The sequence below is a fragment of the Anabrus simplex genome, chromosome 3 (genome assembly GCF_040414725.1).
Source record: "Anabrus simplex isolate iqAnaSimp1 chromosome 3, ASM4041472v1, whole genome shotgun sequence".
NCBI classification, from domain to species: Eukaryota; Metazoa; Arthropoda; class Insecta; order Orthoptera; family Tettigoniidae; genus Anabrus; species Anabrus simplex.
In genome coordinates this window covers 66,379,472-66,399,309 of record NC_090267.1, presented here as the reverse complement: position 1 = coordinate 66,399,309, position 19,838 = coordinate 66,379,472, and the positions used below count along the sequence as shown (strand labels likewise).

Below are 19,838 nucleotides of genomic sequence, written 5' to 3'. Positions count from 1 at the left end.
TGACCGTAGAAGCGAACTCTGCCTTTACGCATTGTGTCCGTGATCTTCTCAATCTTAGAGTATACTTCTTGCCTGGATTTTCTAATGTAGATGCCATTTTTGTAGTTTGGGCCAAGTATGGCGTGTAGGATCTTTATTTCTTTCCTCTCTAAATCCGCAAGCAAACATTTATCGGACAGGATAAGGCATTCAGACGCATACAGCGATACTGGTTCGAATCCCACTGGCCGCAACCCTGAAGATGGTTTTCCATGCTTTCTCATTTTCACACCAGGCTGTACCTTAATTAAGGTCACGGCCGCTTCCTTCCCACTCCTAGCCCTTTCCTGTTCAGTCGTCGATATAAGACCTAAAGCTACGTAAAGCAACTTGTAAAAAACAAAAACAAAAAAAAGTACTGTATAACGAAAGATTACTTTCCCTGCCGATGCTAATCTTGACGTCACGTGTGAATTTAGCGTACAATAAGAGCATGTTCTCTTTCACAAGTTCCTAGGGGACGGAATTGGAGACGGAGTCTGATAACTATTGCTCCGTGACGTGTTCCCTCTCTGTTTCTATCAACTGTAGGATTATGTAGTACACGACTGAACAAGCAATTTATTTTTTAAAAAATTAGACTTCTTTACTGGTATATTTTTCTCATTTTTCTAAATCTTTCTTTGTTTTCCTGGTGTTTTCTGTTTAAGGACGACACACATGCCCAGTCCCCGGGCCAGTGGAAATAACCAATTAAGGTTAAAATCCCCGACCCGGTCGGAAATCGAACCCGGGGCCAGCATGCTAACCATTTAGCCATGGAGCCGGACAGAACTGACCAGCTGCAGTAAGATATGGCACTCTTTTGGTGAGAAGGCTAGAGACAAGAGTCAGTTGTTACTTGGTTGGAGTCTCCTGACACTGCAACTTGGTGCTTGTGGAGTTGTGTGTGCTGTTTTCGAGTTATAAAGTAGTAACGCATGACGGGATACTGGGCTAAGAGGAAAAGCCAACTAATGTTGAATCCGCGTGGGCCTAAGTGACCCATTCGCGACGAAGGAGAACAACAAAAAAGAAGAAAGGGTTAACAAGCAATCGGCCAGTTGTTCAATACCAGTGTGTAGTTTGGCTGTAATAATTCTTGCGGTTCAGATTTGTCTCCAGAACTCGTCTTTCGTGAAGCCCTGAGAACACTACTCCATAAGAAGTTGTTGAACGTTAATGGAAGTTCTCCATGTTTTCCCTTCACCGAGGAGAATTAGTTGATTTCAGCGCGTATACTGATACTCTTCTGGTGGATAATGTTCCTTGAAGAAATAGATACATTCTTTCTGTAGTTTGTGACCGAAGTGCGGTGGCTCTGTAAAGGAGGGGCAGTGACAAGCACTCCGTGGGACAGTTGAGCCAGGCCGTTCCGAGTCTCGACTATGTCATGCTCCACTAAGTGCCCAGTGTCTTTCACTTTCCCACAGTAAGAGGTAATCCTGTGTCTCTTTGCGAGTTGCGACATCGTTAACGTCCCACAAAAACTGAAATTCTTAATTCTCCCCATTAAATCGCCCAATAAATATTACCGGAGAAAATGGTAGGGGGCTGTACCATTGTGTCCGAATTTCAGTGTGCCATAGACTTACGACTAATAGTAATAATAATAATAATAATAATAATAATAATAATAATAATAATAATAATAATAATAATTGCAAGCTTATGGAGAAGATCTTCTCACTCATCAAAAGTTACAAGACTGGAAGCATGTGGCTCAATGAAGTAAACGATGGCTTAGCGTCCGCTGGAATTTCTGATACTGATGTCTCAGACCACTCCAAATTTTGTAAAATGGTAAACTCGTGGTCTCCTATATCTTCTTTTTCTTCTTTATCTGTTTACCCTCCAGGGTCGGTTTTTTCCTCGGACTCAGCGAGGTATCGCACCTCTACCGCCTCAAGGGCAGTGTCCTGGAGCTTCAGACTCTGGGTCGCGGATACAACTGGGGAGAATGACCAGTACAATGTCCAGGCGGCCTCACCTGCTATGCTGAACAGGGGCCTTGCGGTGGGATTGGATGATTGGAAGGGATAGACAAGGAAGAGGGAAGGAAGCGGCCGTGGTCTTAAGTACCGTCCCTGCATTTGTCTGGAGGAGAAGTGGAAAACCACGGAAAACCACTCACAGGATGGCTGACGTGGGAATCGAATCCACCTCTACTCAGTTGACCTCCCCAGGCTGTGTGGACCCCGTTCCAGCCCTCGTACCTCTTTTCAAATTTCGTGGCAGAGCCGGCAATGGAACCCGGGCCTCCGGGTGTGGCAGCTAATCACACTAACCACTACACCACAGAGGTGGACGGTCTCCTCTATCAAAAGTTGTTAAATCTCGCAAACCTCTTTCACAGGAAAGAAAGGAAAAATTAATAGCAGGGCTCAAGAGGTATTGTGAACGAAAGCGAGCATCCGAAAAGAACTAGTCATAATCGCTCCCTAAACATACACGGTATTCTCTGTCTGTCGTAAAAGGCGTCTGAAAGGGGCCTCAGGGGCTTAGGAACGTGGATTGGCGTCCATGGGGCCCTTACCTGAGTTCTGGCATTGATTCCAGCCCCTGCTATGAATGGCGTAAAGATGGTGCTCATAGGGTCGGTTGGTGCATGTATTTCAGTATGCTTGACAGGCTGATATATAAGAGCAACTTCTGGCTCGACGAGGAAAGCAACGGGAAACTACCTCACTCCTCGTTTCCCCTAGTGATGGTGGAGCTTTTGAGGACTAAACCAGCCTCCGGAATAAATACTCAATATAACAACGCCTGCTTATATATACAACCGAGTTTTCAAACAACAACAAATTATACTTCAAAATATTCATATCCTGCACGTGTTTCTGGAATAAGTTCGTGTTGTCAGAATGCCATTTTCAGCACAAAATATTTTATGTAAGTGTACAATCGGTATACTTCCACAGTACATAACGTCGTCATCAGCTAGCTGCTCTGAGCCACCTAGGTTTTTTTCAACAATTTATAGCACTCCAATTGATTTTACGGCAAAATTATTATCTACTATTGTAATTAAGATACGTTAATTGATAATTCACCCAAGTTTAATCGAAACTGGACTGATTCAACCTAAACGATTCCCTTGCTAATAAGCCCATGCGGTGGGAAAGTTTTATATGAGCATTTAATAGAACCATTGGTTTTATAAACTTTCTGGACAGTTCTAATATGTGGACCGAGGTATCCAGCTTGAGCGCAATCATTCCAAGGCATTCTATCAACTGCGATCATGAAGGAGAAGGTAATTCAATAGTCCCACCGACAAACTGACTCACGAATTTGCCGCTCAGAAGTTCATGAGATCAAAGGTTGCCCCCAAAGAACTGAGCAAACTCCTTCCCATGTACTCACGTTCAGTTAAGTAACTGTTAGGATTATGGGCTTGCTATGTCGTGGTTAACTTGTCAGCGTAGAGTGACGACCGTACGGTTTCAGCTGAGTCTGACACTGCTTCATGTACCTATACCAGGTTCATCTTTCCTATTCCGCATCCATGGCTAAATGGTTAGCATGCTGGCCTTTGGTTCGATTCCCGGCAGGATCGGGGATTTTAACTTTCATTAGTTAATTCTTCTGGTTCTGGGGCTGGGTATTTGTGCCGTCTTCATCCTTAGAAGTCATTATAGGTAAGCTCCCATCCTCACAGACGCACAGTTGCCTATACCCCTTCAATTATTATTATTATTATTATTATTATTATTATTATTATTATTATTATTATTATTATTATTATTATTATTATCCATATATTAAAAGAGTTTAGTAAAAACGGCTTTGGCAAATCCGTCCGCCCGTTATACTGGATCGATTTGCTTCGTTTTTGTTTTCTTCTCTCCAAACTTTCCTGCCAGTACATTGATAGATCTCTAAGTTCAGCCAAATTTGAGCAATCGTACAATCAAATCATTAAGTGATCTAGCTGCCTCTGTGGATCAGTGGTAGAGTGTCGGCCTCCGGATTCCAGGATAGCGGGTTCAAACCCGGCAGAGGTAGTCGGATTTTTGAAGGGCGGAGAAAATTCCATTCGACACTCCATGTCGTACGATGTCGGTATGTGAAAGATCTCTAGTGACACACTCGGTGTTCACTTGACAAAAATTAATTAAATGTCAGCCATAGACGCCCAACAGAGCTTCGGTTTAAACGGTTTACCATCTAGTAGGCCTAGAGTTAAACGGAACGTTGAAATTGACGAGCAGACAGCCAGATGGCGTCAAATTGAAATGTCTGCACACGGTAGCTGTGGCCTTACGATTATTATAATTGTTCCGGGGTATTTGTGGAATGCAGAGAGAGGTAAAAGAAGGCGCGAGCTTGAATGGGTATAACTACAACATCACGAATTGAATAAAAACTTTAACAAGGTTACATTTCTTTAGAATTTCAAAAATTAACCAATAACAACATGACAGGTACAATTATCAATCTTGAAACAAGATTTGGAGAAATCCAAGATTTATAACTTTAACGATTATGGTCTTCAAGCCCCTAGTTTTAACATTTCTGAGCTACCAGCTGAAATTTACAATTCAAAATGAGAAATAGTTTAGTCAAGGGCAGAAATCCCCTAATTCAAGAGCACTTGCTCCTTAAATTACAAGGTCTAGCCTTCCAGAGGCATCCTTCACTAACAAAATATTGAAAAGAGCTAACAGGCTCTCAGGCAACATCAAAATCTAACAATCTCTGGCCTCCCAAGACAGAACTTACAAATAGAAATAGTTTAATACAGGGGAATCTAGTACCCAATCTACAGGGCCTTTGCGAAAAAGAACAGGTTAAGTAAACGGCCCGAAACACAAACTGAGTGGAGGCGTACCGTGCACTCCAGATAATGGCATATAAAATCCTACAGGGCTCTTGGCCGATGAAACTGGAGCTATTCCCACACTACTGAGGTGGCTCGAATGGAAATAACCTTAATACATTACAGAAAGGTTGCGAAACGCAGCCACCTCAAACCAAGACGAAGGGGAGCTCGAGAGGGTAACTCACTCTCTATCCCCGATTTACAATTAAAGAATTTATGAAGTTTTTACATTAGCCGAAAGAAAAGTTACATTTTAGAAAAGTATTGTTACATAATTAAGGTTTCGGACCTTCCCCTCGGATTGATTAGCAGATACAGCAGGAAAGATAGAGTTTATGTGGCCATTACCTTGTAGATGTTCTGCTGGCCTCCTGCTTTAACACACACGCAGAAAGGCAACGATCAATTGGCAAGGGAACATTAACAGCCGCAGTTTATATACCCTCAGGGAAGGTTCAAGAGGATTCTGGGCTAATCCGTACACACCCTCTCAATTTTATTGGTTAAGCTCAAAAGTTTCACTCAAAATTGAACAAGAAGCCTGTGATAGGTTGAAAATTAATTACAGAAAATTTCATTGGCCAGATTCAAAACTAGCGTAAAGAAAAGGACGTGTTGCCAACGCAAAAATAAATGAACATAGATTCAGTTATGGGAAACCTAGGAATATGGAACTTCTTTTAGTTACAAGTTCTTTCACCTTGCACTGGAGTGCATGGTCAGAGTTTTGGTAGTGTCATCTGTGGAAGAATGTCCGAACTTCTTGATGAATGGCAAACAAAACAAGAAGAAATTAAACCAGTTTAAGAAACTTCACAATAACACTATTCCTTAATTTTTCAGTGGTGACATCTTCCGATTAAAGTTCCAAGTTCAGGTATTATCAGTTTCACCTTTTGATAGATAGGGGAGTTTATAAGGGCGCTTATTTGAATAAGCGGAGTTGAGGTGTACCTCCCGGTACAATTATTATTATTATTATTATTATTATTATTATTATTATTATTATTATTATTATTTATTACTCTAATTATTGCAGGCGAAGGCTTACTCTAACCTGCAATACATTCTATACTTAGCAGGTTGCTAAGCGACTAACACTTTAATTAATATTCTGATCCTTAGTAATGCCATTGCATGCAGCCGTGCTTGAATAACGTGTGTCAAGCCGGAGAGTATGCACTTCCCCTAATCACGGAAGAATACTATTCCCAGCTAGATACTCTTTGATTCTCTAACATTCCCAGCTTCCAAATATACTCAACAGATGGCAGAGCGTTCCGAATAACGTACATGTTGCTAAGAGGAAAAATGTCTACATACAAAGAGATCCCATCATGACATACGCCTTATACATTATCTGGGAACAACTGTCGAAGAATAACTTAGCTACAGTAGAAAGAGTGAAGGCCATGTGTCTTAAAAAAGTTGTCTGCCTAAAAATCAAAGCTCCTTCGAGACTAAACTATGAGCTCACGAGACAACCATTCTGTATAGAAGAATTGCAATTAAAAATACCATTGACTTCTACGACACAATACCAAGCTTTGCACGAAAAACTGCAGAATATAGTCGTAGATGTTTACCAAACAGATGGCATGATGACGTCAGATTGGATGAATTCTGACTACGAACTGCGGCATATCACATCGTGCTTCTTATTACATGTTCATAAAACCATTGGAAAGGACAGGAAAACCAATATGACTGCGAGACAAGTTATCTGACCTATTTGTAACTGGTTATTATTATTATTATTATTATTATTATTATTATTATTATTATTATTATTATTATTATTATTACTTGATTTTCGACAACTGTTTTTTATTTCTGCCCAAATGATGTTGGGTTTTCTGGGCCTAAATAATCTTTCACTTCCTCGCCTTTCATGGCTCTTTCCTTTCTTTGGCAGTGCTGCTACTTATGTTTGTAGCTAGGATTAGAAAGGGGTGCCTATTCACGTGCGATAAGTACAATTCCAGCAATGGCCTGGAGTAATGGGGAACAATTTCAAGGCATCGAAGTCACGTTGTTTCGATAGCAGTGAGCGCCGTAACACTTCGATCTACTGCTGTAGTAGAATGGGCTAGCGCAGAGAAATAGCCACGCTCAAGTGAACTTTCCTCCATCACGACTCGCCCACTGCCATCTGCGAGCTCTTCTACCTGTATCTGTACGAACCTTAGATATCCGGGTTCGGTACCCGCAGGATGAGTGTCGACCCGCTGGAGACATACTGTACGTTAGACGGCCCTCCCTGTACATAGACAGTACTAGTTGAGCTAGACAGTGAGTAATGTGTGTCACCTGGTCTTAGACCTGACTACAGTTGAGTTCTCACATCAGCATTGACTGAGTGAGTAGGCCGCGTAGCGCTGAGTTTGCATTCGGGAGATGGTGGGTTCGAATCCCACCGTCGGAAGCCCTGAAGGCGGTTTTCCCACTTTCACACCAGGAAAATGCTGGAGGTGTGCCTTAATTAAGGACACGGCCACTACCTTCCTAATTTTAGCCCTTTTCTACTCTTGCGTCACCGAAAAACCATTGATGTGTTAGTGCGGCGTTAAACAAACAAACAAACAAACAAACAAACAAACAAACAAACAAAATATCGGCACTGGATCTGGTAGAGGTGAGTGCATCCCGTTTTAAAAGGTGTATATATATATATATATATATATATATGCTGAAGTGGCATTTTGTCTGTGGTTCATTCATTTCGTGTGGCTATTTCTAGCCGAGTGCAGCCCTTCTAAGGCAGACCCTCCGTTGAGGGTGGGCAGCATCTGCCAAGTGTAGGTAACTGCATGTTATTGTGGTGGAGGATAGTGTTACGTGTGGTGTGTGAGTTGCAGGGATGTTGGGGACAACACAAACACCCACAAACACCAAGGAAGGTTAAAAGCACTGACCCTGCCGGGAATCGAACCCGGGACCCTCTGAACCGAAGGCCCGTACGCTGAGCATTCAGCCAACGAGTTGGACCCAGATTTGTTGACTCCGTAGGTTGCTATTACTATTATTGAAGTTTGGAATAGGGTCACTGCAGTTTTGGTCGAGAGAGCTGTTGAAGATGTTTGATGCTTTGTAGCGTAACGGTTAGTGTTATTAGCTGCCGTCCTCGGAGGCCCGGGTTCGATTCCCGGTACTGCCAGAAATTTAATACTGGCAGGAGGGCTGGTATGTGGTTGAAATGGTACATGCAGCTCACCTCCAATGGGGGTGTGCCTGAAAAGAGCTGCACCACCTCGGGATGAGGACACGAATTTACTTGTCTGTGGTGCTGTGATAACACACTCTCTTGAAGCAGAAAGACGGCCTCAACTAACAAAAAAGGAAAAGATCAATAAAGGTGCAAATCCCAGCTAAAAAGAGGAAAAGGTCGTTAAAAGTGTAATTCTCTGCAGCTTTTCATAAAAAGAACAAAAGTTAACCAAGGGAGGTCGTAGCGGAACTGTAAGGGAGAGAGTTTATACGAGCCACTCTAAGCTTCATATTTGTTAAGTGAATCAGGTAAGGCCTACTTCCCGATATTCATCTGCTGTTGAAGTAGAAGTAAGAGGCGACTAAAACGAGGCCCTGTGGCTCTTAACTTTGGAGCGTGTATTGACGACCCCGGGACCCTTAGCTGAGTCCTGGCATTGCTTCCGCTCACTTGTACCAAGATCCTCACTGCCATCTATACTTTTCGACCTCCGTTGGTCAACTCGTGTTCTTTCCCGTCTCCGGTGATATTCGGTTTTTGAGGCCTAGGGAGTCCATTTTCACGCCCTTCATGGCCCTTGTCTTTCTTTGTCCGATACCTTCATTTTCGAAGTACCAGAACCCTTCCATTTTTCCTCCTATTATTATTATTATTATTATTATTATTATTATTATTATTGGCCACATTGGACCACTTGAGTCTTCCATGTACACTTTTTCTTTGTAGGTTGTACTGTTTGATTCTTCATATCTGCTCAGTACTTCTTCATTCGTTCTGATCGCATTCTTAATTTGTCTGAAATCTCCACGGCCTTCTTTGCATTACTTCCGTTGAAAATTTGTGATTTTTAAGCAGGGTGGTAATTGTATTCTTGTTCTCTGCGTCTGTAATAATAATAATAATAATAATAATAATAATAATAATAATAATAATAATAATAATAATAATAATAATAATAATAATAATACCGGGCGAGTTGGCCGTGCGCGTAGAGGCGCGCTGCTGTGAGCTTGCATCCGGGAGATAGTAGGTTCGAATCCCACTATCGGCAGCCCTGAAATGGTTTTCCGTGGTTTCCCATTTTCACACCAGGCAAATGCTGGGGCTGTACCTTAATTAAGGCCACGGCCGCTTCCTTCCAACTCCTAGGCCTTTCCTATCCCATCGTCGCCATAAAACCTATCTGTGTCGGTGCGACGTAAAGCCCCTAGCAATAATAATAATAATAATAATAATAATAATAATAATAATAATAATGGTGTGTAGCCTCCGAAGAGTCCTGGTGCAGGTCTTTCGAATTGACGCAGTACAGGCAACCTGCGTGTCTATGAGGATGGGGCCCTCCGTAACATAAAATCTAATGCTGAATACATCACAAACACCCAGTCCCCGAGCCATAGGACTTTACTAATGAAAGTTAAAATTCCCGGCCCAACCGGGAATGGAACCCGGGACCCCTTGGATTTAGCCATTCAGCCATTGAGCCGGATCCGATTACTGTAAATAGAGGAAGGTTGCCCACTTCCACTTCCTCTTAAAAAAATGATTACCACTTCTGTTGAAGTGGAAACCGCCCGAAAGTGGGGATTTTACTTTTCTTTGTATGAGTGTTCTTGGTGTGTGCTACCAGGAGGATACGAGTTCGAAAAAAAACCAGAGCATTAATAGTTTCTGTTCAGAAAGTGTGTGAACTAGATCTCAGACAATCTAATTTCTACTGCTTCTGTGGGTATGTATTTCGGGCTTCTTGTAATTGTTTGTGGTCTGTGATGTAATGAGAATTACAACGAGATAGTCATCCATTAAGTTGTGGTGTGGTTTAAGGAAGAAAATTGGTGGCAGGCTGTCACCATTCTAACGGCCACAGTGTTTTGAGCGTTTCTGAGACTTACTTATTAGAAATAAAATACAAATATTATGTGAATCATAAATGCAATTTAATTTCCCTTATTCCTTCGTCGTCACCGAGCTCGATAGCTGCAGTCGCTTAAGCGCGGTCAGTATCCAGTATTCGGGAGATAGTAGGTTCGAACCCCACTGTCGGCAGCCCTGAAAATGGTTTTCCGTGGTTTCCCATTTTCACACCAGGCAAATGCTGGGGCTGTACCTTCATTAAGGCCACGGCCGCTTCCTTCCCACTCCTAGCCCTTTCCTGTCCCATCGTCGCCATAAGACCTATCTGTGTCGGTGCGACGTAAAGCAACTAGCCAAAAAAAAAAAAAAAAAATTCCTTCGTCATTGACTTTTCTCTTTTCAACTCTTCCTTTTGCACGTTTTGTCTGAATCCTAATCAAATTTTTCTTTTCCATTATTCAGTTTGTATTTTATACAAATGACCCCGATCTATTCAGGTAACTTCCAACTGAGCGCCCGAATCAACACACCGCCGTCTTACAACAGTGTGTGCGTGTGACGTCACATATTTAGCACAAATTTTGCCTTACTTTGAAGCATCACTTCATGAAAACTACGTTTCGGATTTTAATTTTTTTTGTAACAAGTAACCTCCACCTTTATCTACCAATTGTGACATTAGTCAGTTAAATACTCTTGCCGATATACGCGATCTATCGAAACACTAAAAGCGACTTAAAATTTTTCTTTCCGTGTACCCGTTGTCGAGGAACCTAAGACTGCGTTGAAACATGTCTCACACTGTCATCATCATCATCATCATCTGTTTACCCTCCAGGTTCGGTTATTCCCTCGGACTTAGCGAGGGAACCCACCTCTACCGCCTCAAGGGCAGTGTCCTGGAGCGTCAGACTCTTGGTCGGGGGATACAACTGGGGAGTATGACCAGTACCTCGCCCAGGCGGCCTCACCTGCTATGCTGAACAGGGGCCTTGTGGAGGGATGGGAAGATTGGAAGGGATAGGCAAGGAAGAGGGAAGGAAGCGGCCGTGGCCTTAAGTGAGGTACCATCCCGGCATTCGCCTGGAGGAGAAGTGGGAAACCACGGAAAACCACTTCCAGGGTGGCTGAGGTGGGAATCGAACCCACCTCTACTCAGTTGACCTCCCGAGGCTGAGTGGACCCCGTTCCAGCCCTCGTGCCACTTTTCAAATTTCGTGGCAGAGCCGGGAATCGAACCCGGACCTCCGGGGATGGCAGCTAATCACGCTAACCACTACACCACGGAGGCGGACGTCTCACACTGTACTTACTCAATAACTGCAGCGATAAGAGACATTTCCCACTCTGTAGTTACTCACCATGCCATGGTATTTAAACGTGTTTCTTTTCAGGTGCTCCAGGAAGGCTTGTTGCTTTGACCACACACTGTGTTGTCTGTTTCAGTGTTCCTCTACCACAGAGTGTGTTTCTTTTCAGCTGCTCCAGTAAGGCTTGTTATTTTGACCACACACTGTGTTGTTTGTTTCAGAGTCCCGACGTGTGCAACACATGTCAGGTCTGCGGTGGGTTCCGGCTCCTCCCATGCTCTGTGTGCAATGGCAGCAAGAAATCTGTGCATCGCAACGACTTCACGCTTGAATTCGTGGCGCTCAAATGCATGCACTGCGACGAAGTGGGATTGGTCCGCTGCTACGCGTGTTGAAGCTGAGTAACTGACGGAACACCGTGTAGAGACGGAATGTGAATATGTGCTTCGTATGTGTCTGTCTATTTGTGTTAAGTTATGTTACAATTGTACAAAGGAAAATATTTGTATCGCAATATGTAATAGCTAATTTGCAATACTGCCTCAAGTTATAAGATTAAAAGCTCTTTAAGAGAACTTCTCTTCCTACTATGGGCTTTGATCTGATGTCCTCACGTTGGCGGGTGCAGTAGGCGGGCGGGAGGTGCGATTCCACCAACGATGTGCAAAGAGTTCGTCAATGGTAGATGGAGTAAGCATGTAAATATGTTGACAGTGAGTCAGTCGTCAGTTGCGGTGACCAACCAAAATCTCTCTTGGAAATGGAAAGAAATACCTCCTTTCCAAAGGAGAAGAAAAATGGAACCTCAAGAAATCTCTCACTTCGACCGCTTTTATTCTCTTTGAGTGAATACTTCGTGAGTGGAATCGCTATGTCCAGCTGTTAATTCTAAGCCAACGTACCCTCTAATCTAATGATGAATTGTGCGAACAACTTTAGTTTTAGTATGGGAATAAGAATGGTGGTATTGTGATGTTCATTTTTGATCCTTTTTGTATAATATTAAGAAAAAGCGAAAACTGTCGAATTTTATATCGGACTGAATGTTTGTGAGAAAGTGATGCTTAGTTACCCTAAAGGATTAGCTTGCTCAAACAACCCCGAGTGCTCTTGGGAACATCGTCTTCCAGTTTAATGGTGCATATATCTGTAGCATTAGTGCTAACAGTGCAAAGAACAGTGTATTTAGTTTTAAGTTATGTTATTTTATTGGATTGTTAGATTTACTCCAAGCTCTAACTGTATGATTACTTTGGCATTTATTAGAGCATTAATATTACATTATTTTCATGTAAGTTAATTTTCCTAGGGCTACTGCACAAGCTGAGGAGCTCAGTTGAATGTGATGTGCTTGGAGCGATCAACTACGGTGATTATCGCCAAATCATGCATGTTTAGTGAGCATTAGCTTTGTGCACTGTATTATAGATGAAGATATGGAGACTTCGTAATTTTCATTTCTGTGCAACGATGGTAGGATGACCGCTTACTCGTAATTTTACCCCAAAATCACGAAACCTTTATTCTGGGTGTTACAAAATTCAATATTCTAACTTCTAAGAATGATAGAAGAGACCGAGGTAAATATGTCTTATTAAATAACCACAGAATGAAAACAATACACTATAAGTGATGAACAAAGTGCAACCAGGTTGGAAAGAATGAAAACGTTTTGGGAACAGAAGAGGAAGCTGAAAGCCAAATTTCTAGCCAATACTCCGAAGACGTAAATGTATAGTCTATGGACTGATTCCAATGAGAGCGTAAAATATGTAAATTAAATAAATAAATAAATAAATAAATAAATAAATAAATAAATAAATAAATAAATAAATAAATAAATAAATAAAGTTCGGAACTGATAACTGAGCTACACCTTGACGTAACTGGGAACGACTGTAATACTTTACAAAAAACTGTTCAAAAGTGCTGCCTTCTGCTACAATACAAACTGTGCGATGACGTGTCATTGCTTGATATATACTTTCAAGAACTCTTGGCATGTACTATAGATAGCATGCAGCTATAAGCTCCTGAGTGATGAACTCATCCTGCAATGTAATTGCAGTCTCAAACAGCAGGCTCCTCAAGTGCCCCCACGCAGAAATGTCAAATGGGGCGAGTTCGGATGAACGAGCTGGTATTACAGCTGGAGATCACCCTTTTGAACAGTTTTTGTAAATTAATTTAATGAAATTGAAGTGCGATCGTGTCATTCGTAATCACGTCGAAAAGTACTTCAGTTATCAATTTTCTGTCTGTTGTTATTTGATAAAAAAGTATTTGTTTTGATCTTTTCTGGTATCCCTCGAAATCTGGGTATTGAACATTGTGACACCTGGCGGATGACTTAGTTGACCTGACGGTTAGCGGAATCCTACAAGCAAAACTTCATAGACAATGGGGTGTTCTGTCTCCAGTCATTTGAGCACACATTTGTCTACATTTTTTTAAACTTGTACATAGTATTGTTTTTATTTTTTTCAAACTATTGATATAGACGTCTTTAGATTCTATTAATGACGGCAAATATCGTGAAATGATTTGTTAAGGACCGTCCTACATTCCACACATGCTGGCAACTAACGAGCAATTTTTAGATTAGTAACATGGTTATTGTAGCCTACTGCTATGTTATTTAAATCCTCTTGAACGCGATTTCAAGGCCATTTAGCTTGCTCTAATCTTCCCCTGAAGGTAGAAGGAACTTGCAACTTCCTTCAGAACAGTGCGGGCACTGCTCTCCACGCCATTTATGCATTATTTATGTTGTAACTTATCTGTGCTGTTATCCAGAATCATCTTCGGGAACAAGAACACCTGTACATTTAGCGCTTAATCTCGGCTACAAAACTGTTCAGCGATTCGTAGAAAGCAATTACGTTGGACTGCCTCATCGAATGATTCAGTGAGAGTAACATTCTTGGCTCATTGCGTCATTAAACATAGCGTCTCTACTGACAACTTTATATCGGGGTTTAGGAGACTGCTAATTATAGTATACTTTATCACGATCTGGGATACATGTTTAATATTCTAAAATATTGCGAAGAAGTGTGGGCATCGAGCTCTCTCTGCTTAACATGACTATATACTCTCTGAAGGGCCTACGCGAATCTGAAGTGGCTAAGAGACGAGTGTTTGGGTGTTTCCTAACCAGTGAGCACCAGGAATTTCTGAATCTGAAGAGGGCTTTGGAGGTTTGATGATTTACTGCAAACGAAGAGTAACCAGTTAATATCACGCCTAGAAAATGAAACTGAAGATCAACGTTACGCAACCCAGACCGATGAAGAAATGAATGCGATTGATGACGCTGAGTGTAGGAGGCAGCGAGTCTCTGCTCTACTTTTACAACTAAGACCAGTCCCGTCCAAGAAGTATAGGCCTATCGCAGAAATAATAAATTTGTCAGTTTTCCAGCGAATGTACTTTCGTCACAGGTATTTGCTTTACTGCGGTGATTGTTGTGTTAGTGTGCCTGATGTTTGTACAGCTTTGCAGAGCCCGTGTGAACGGACTGACTTTAGCTAGGGTCAGCAATCGAGAGCTGAATATTGGTTGTGTAATTTACTCATTATAGATACTGACCACCACAAATCAGAGCCTATGTGGGGTTCTACGGGGACATTTGTGTTATAGTAGGCTAGCTTTTGAACACATTTTGTCGCCGTACCTTTTACCTTTGCGTACGTCATACGTACCAAAGAGTAACAAAGTTTGTCCATCAGAATACCAATTGTGAGTTTAATAATAATAATAATAATAATAATAATAATAATAATAATAATAATAATAATAATGTAACATCATAAGTTTTCACGTGCCGAACGCATTTTGTTGACACTTTCTGGAAGACTTTCTTCTCCTGAGTTTTTATGTTCTAAAATTTAAGTAAATTTAATGCACGTGATGCATTGTATTGCATAATACCACATAAAAGATACATGACTCAAATGAACGGAATAGAATTAATAATCTGTCTACTTTGTGATATGTCGCGTTATATTGGAGGTGGCATTTCATATGCTTCCTTGATAGACAAATCCCAGCTGCTGCGAATTATCTTGGGGTTTATTCACAGCTCATATGAATTATTAAAGGAAGGAACAAGTAAATATTAAGATGAGGGTTTTTACTCCTAACGTTTCGTTCGGTGAAGATGTTGGAGAATGACACTTGTTTTATTGTATTTCACTACAAGTAACGGTACACGTATGTCTTTTTCTTTGTTTGTAAACATGCATATTATCTTCTTTCAATATGTTGGACACTTGTAAAAAAGTATTTAAAATTTTATCTCAAATAATATTGGAATATAATGTCAGAAGTAAGTTGTGGTCTGCAGCAGTTATGACATGTATATATGTTAAATATTTGTTTACTTCTTCTTGTAACTGATATGTAAGCTTGCTTCAATAAACATTGATATGTTAATGTTATGTTATGTTAATGTGAAATTCCTTTCCCCTTAATCCTTATCTTATTTGCACTTTATTCAGAGCTGTTACGTTATTAATAGGCAGGCAGTTATGTTTCGCTTCTCATTTTTGTTGCATTATTTTTATTGAAACTACAAGCATGAATGTGTATTTGATATAGTGTAAAATTTTTAATACCGGGCGAGTTGGGCGTGTGGCTAGGGGCGCGCAGCTGTGAGCTTGCATCCGGGAGATAGTGGGTTCGAGCCCCACTGTCTGCAGCCCCGAAGATGGTTTTCTGTGGTTTCCCATTTTCACACCAGACAAATGCTGAGGCTGTACCTTAATTAAGGCCATGGTCGCTTCCTTCCCATTCTTAGGCCTTTCCTATCCCATTGTCGCCATAAGACCTATGTGTGTCAGTGTGACGTAAAGCCAATTAAAAAAAGGCCCTTAAATGATACTTGCCTCACTGTTGGGCGTCAGTTGAGACACCTCGATTCTACCCATGGGCGCCCGCAGGATCTTTTCCAGCGAAGGCGCATCAACACTTTTCCAGATCAACTTTCCTGCTATAAGATGATTTCGTTTCCTTACCTACCTGGATGATGATGATACGCAACCACCCCCAACCATTCTCGTTGCATTTCTTACTTGCTTCGTTAAATGCAGCACTTCGCTGTTCTGAAACCGTTGGCTACTTTATGGCCGGAATGGATGGATATTTAGCCTTTAGTTCAGAGATTTTGTCCACAAAATGTTGTTTTTCCTCTTCTGTGATTCATTATCAAAAGGTTTAGTTCTTAAAATACCAAACCAAACCCCATGGCACTACAGCCCTTGAAGGGCCTTAGCCTACCAAGCGACCGCTGCTCAGCCCGAAGGCCTGCAGATTACGAGGTGTCGTGTGGTCAGCATGACGAATCCTCTCGGCCGTTATTCTTGGCTTTCTAGACCGGGGCCGCTATCTCACCGTCATATAGCTCCTCAATTCTAATCACGTAGGCTGAATCGACCTCCAACCAGCCCTCAGGTCCAGGTAAAAATCCCTGACCTGGCCGGGAATCGAACCCGGGACCTCCGGGTAAGAGGCAGGCACGCTTTCCCTACACCACGGGGGCGGCTCAGTTCTTAAAATGGTGACAAATAATATAATGATCATGTCGTATTTCCAAAAATTAGAAATCAAGCAGTTCTTACAATGGTAATAACCCCATTGGCCGATTTTCTAAACAAATGGACATATTTTGAGATAACCCCAAGACACTATGTTGAATTAAACTGTAGAAATATCTCTAAAACTCAACCTGGCTAATTGTTCGAATAGCACACACAATTAGTTACTTAAAAATAATGTCCCCATATGTTTTATTAACAAATGTAGTTTTGTACTCACCGTTACAGTGGATCGCCACGTTTTTCCCCTTCTTCACAGCCAATCATGAATATCTTACAGTCCTCTTGTTAGAATAATGGAACACTTCCACGAAGTGACAAACTTTGTATTGTTCACTTTATTTCCTCACACACTTAGTTTCACGGCAGTGCTAAAAAGCACTGGCTACGCAAATGTTCTGTCCACTTTAAATGAGAAGAAAAAATGTACGAATAAAAAATCTGTACTGATTTAGCAACGTTACGAATATGAAGGCGTAGTTTCGTAATACGATTTCCAGCACACACATTCATTCAATCAGAACATGTCTATCACTTGAAAAATATTATCCATTATTTTTATACAAATGGACGCTTGAACCTGATTAATAGTTTAAATTAATTTTCTTTACATAATAATGTTTTAAACATCAGAATCTGGTAAGTTGCATTCTTCTAGAAGTTTCTCTAGAAAATCATGTGAGGCGTTTTTAATAAACTCCTGTTCAACCTCGGCTACTGTTTCACGGTACAAAGACAACATGCAAAGCCCAGTAAGTTGATCGTTTGTCATTGTTGATCTAAGCCAAGATTTCACCGTACGAAGCGTGCTGAAACTCCTCTCCGCTGTGCACGTTGTCGCGGGCAGGGAAATACAAATTTATAAAACACCTACGTTTGGGTAAAAATCCTTACTTTCTTTTAAAAGTTCTAGGAAATTCAATTCTGATTTACAGTCTTTGGTTTGCCACACGTCATACCACAATTCTGCGTCCACCATTAACCTGTCTATTTTGTAGATATTACAAACAACTTTCACGGAATGCAAAAACGTCTTCCTTTCTTAATGTCTTCATAACGCAAGGATGGAGAGAATACAGCATCAGTAAGGTCTGGTTTTGTTCTCCAAAACGCGATTCTAGAGACTGTATCAGTGAGTCCATATAGGGAATGTAGACTGAAACTCTGTAATAGACCTCATCCCTAGTTTCACTGTGGTTCGCCCTGTGACGCTGCTTGGCAGCGAGGCGAGGGAGCTTTATTTCACATCAACTGTTAGAAGCGGTGTCCTCAGCATCTACCATTATTCTTTGAATGTGGGTGATTGCGTCTGATCGTTGCTTTTTGAAAAGGTCCAGTAGCAACAAGATAATATGTTCTCTAACATTCTAGAGCTCCAGTCTTTCCGCTTGAAGGGAAATTTTTACAGGTTCTAAAATGCCACTGTATTTTGTCATTACGTGCATTGCAACAACAAAGGCCGAGTTTGGTGCTGAACAATGAAGGTTATGTTCACGTTGTCGAATCTTGGGATTGAAACTTCGCCAGTTAGAAATATTTTCAAGAGCCTTCATGATATTTGAAAAGTTTGCTGAAAAGAGCCTAATGCTTTTGTACTTTGAAGACCATCATGTTTCACAGAAAAGAGGTAAGTTGCAGATCTACTTTCTTCGGAGTGGATTTTCAGGAAAAAGTTAATTATTTTGTTGATGGTGCCTGCCGCATTCTTCACAACAGAGTCATTGAGGTCGTTTATTACCAGGTTAAGTTTATGACTGGCACAGTGACAAAAAAAAAATAGCCTTTTGGTACTTATCTTGTATTAATTTTGCAACTCCACCTTTACGTAGCACAACCGTCGTATCCTTGACTACATAATTTGGTTAAATCAGACAAGAGCTTCTTGAAAAATTCAAAATTTAATTTGCGATTGACTTGGCATTCATTTCTTCCAAAGGCTGAAACCCAAGGAATTCTTCACATACTTTCAAATCATCACTAGATCTATTCTTGACGAATTGAATTCCAATAGACAGCTGCTTAGTTCCGGATATGTCAGCTGTCTCGTCAGCAATAACAGAGAAAGCATTGCTTGAATTTGCTTCCGTAACCAGTATCTCTCGTAATTCCTGTTCACAAAATCTTATCATTTCATTTTGAATTCGATGAGAAGTGTACTTGGCACTTTTTGCAGAATTTGAGAGGTGTTCTTGTAGTAGAGCATCTCCCGCCTCCAGGCGGAATTCCAATAAATCATGGAAAATTCCCCTGCCTGACCTTTTTCCTCGAAGTGAGATATCATGGGTGCCACAGAAAATGATCGTGGACAAAATTGGTTCCAGCTTCTTCCTATTTAGTTCAATCTGATGGTGAAGGCTACTAGTGATTTGATCAGCTACCGTGAGTTGCCTTCCTTCATAGATGTCCTTTTCTGATGATTCCCTATGCCACTTTGCTTTTATATGGTCTTTGGCGCATTGGAGTCCTTATATTTAATGAAACGTTTCGTAATGAATGAACCTTGAAGACCTCTTTTAATGCTCTGGTTAAACAGAACACACGCCCGACTCGTTAGCTGAATGGTCAGCGTACTGGCCTTCGGTTCAGAGGGTCCCGGGTTTGATTCCAGGCCGGGTCGTGGATTTTAACCTTCATTGGTTAATTCTAATGGCCCAGGGGCTGGGTGTATGTGCCGTCCCCGACATCCCTGCAACTCACACACTCACATAACACTATCCTCCACAACAATAAGACGCAGTTGCCTACACATGGCAAATGCCGCCCACACTCATCGAAGGGTCTGCCTTACAAGGGCTGCACTCGGTTAGAAATAGCCACACGAAATTAAAATTAATTAACAGAACACACGTTCGGCGTAAAGCGACCTTCATTTCACGAGAATAGCATAGCCACGTAGAATAATCATTCAACCACTGGTGTCTGAAAGCGCGGCTGGTTCCAGCTCGGAAATCGCCTGTAAAATCGTAGGTAACTTGTGGAATCCATGGTTTTAACAATGATTCTAGTGTCACATATATTTTCCTGAG

At 41.4% G+C, this 19,838-nt stretch overlaps 1 protein-coding gene across 1 annotated transcript in view; it reads left to right on the top strand.

Moving 5' to 3' along the window:
• LOC136865971 (glutaredoxin domain-containing cysteine-rich protein CG31559) overlaps nucleotides 1-15,657 on the top strand; it is a 493,946-nt gene extending 478,289 nt beyond the window's left edge. The window contains exon 4 of the mRNA XM_067142549.2: nucleotides 11,437-15,657. Within this exon, the coding sequence (XP_066998650.2) occupies nucleotides 11,437-11,610 (174 nt within the window). The 3' untranslated portion in view covers nucleotides 11,611-15,657. The remainder of the gene's footprint in view (nucleotides 1-11,436) is intronic.
• Nucleotides 15,658-19,838: the final 4,181 nt, after the last annotated feature.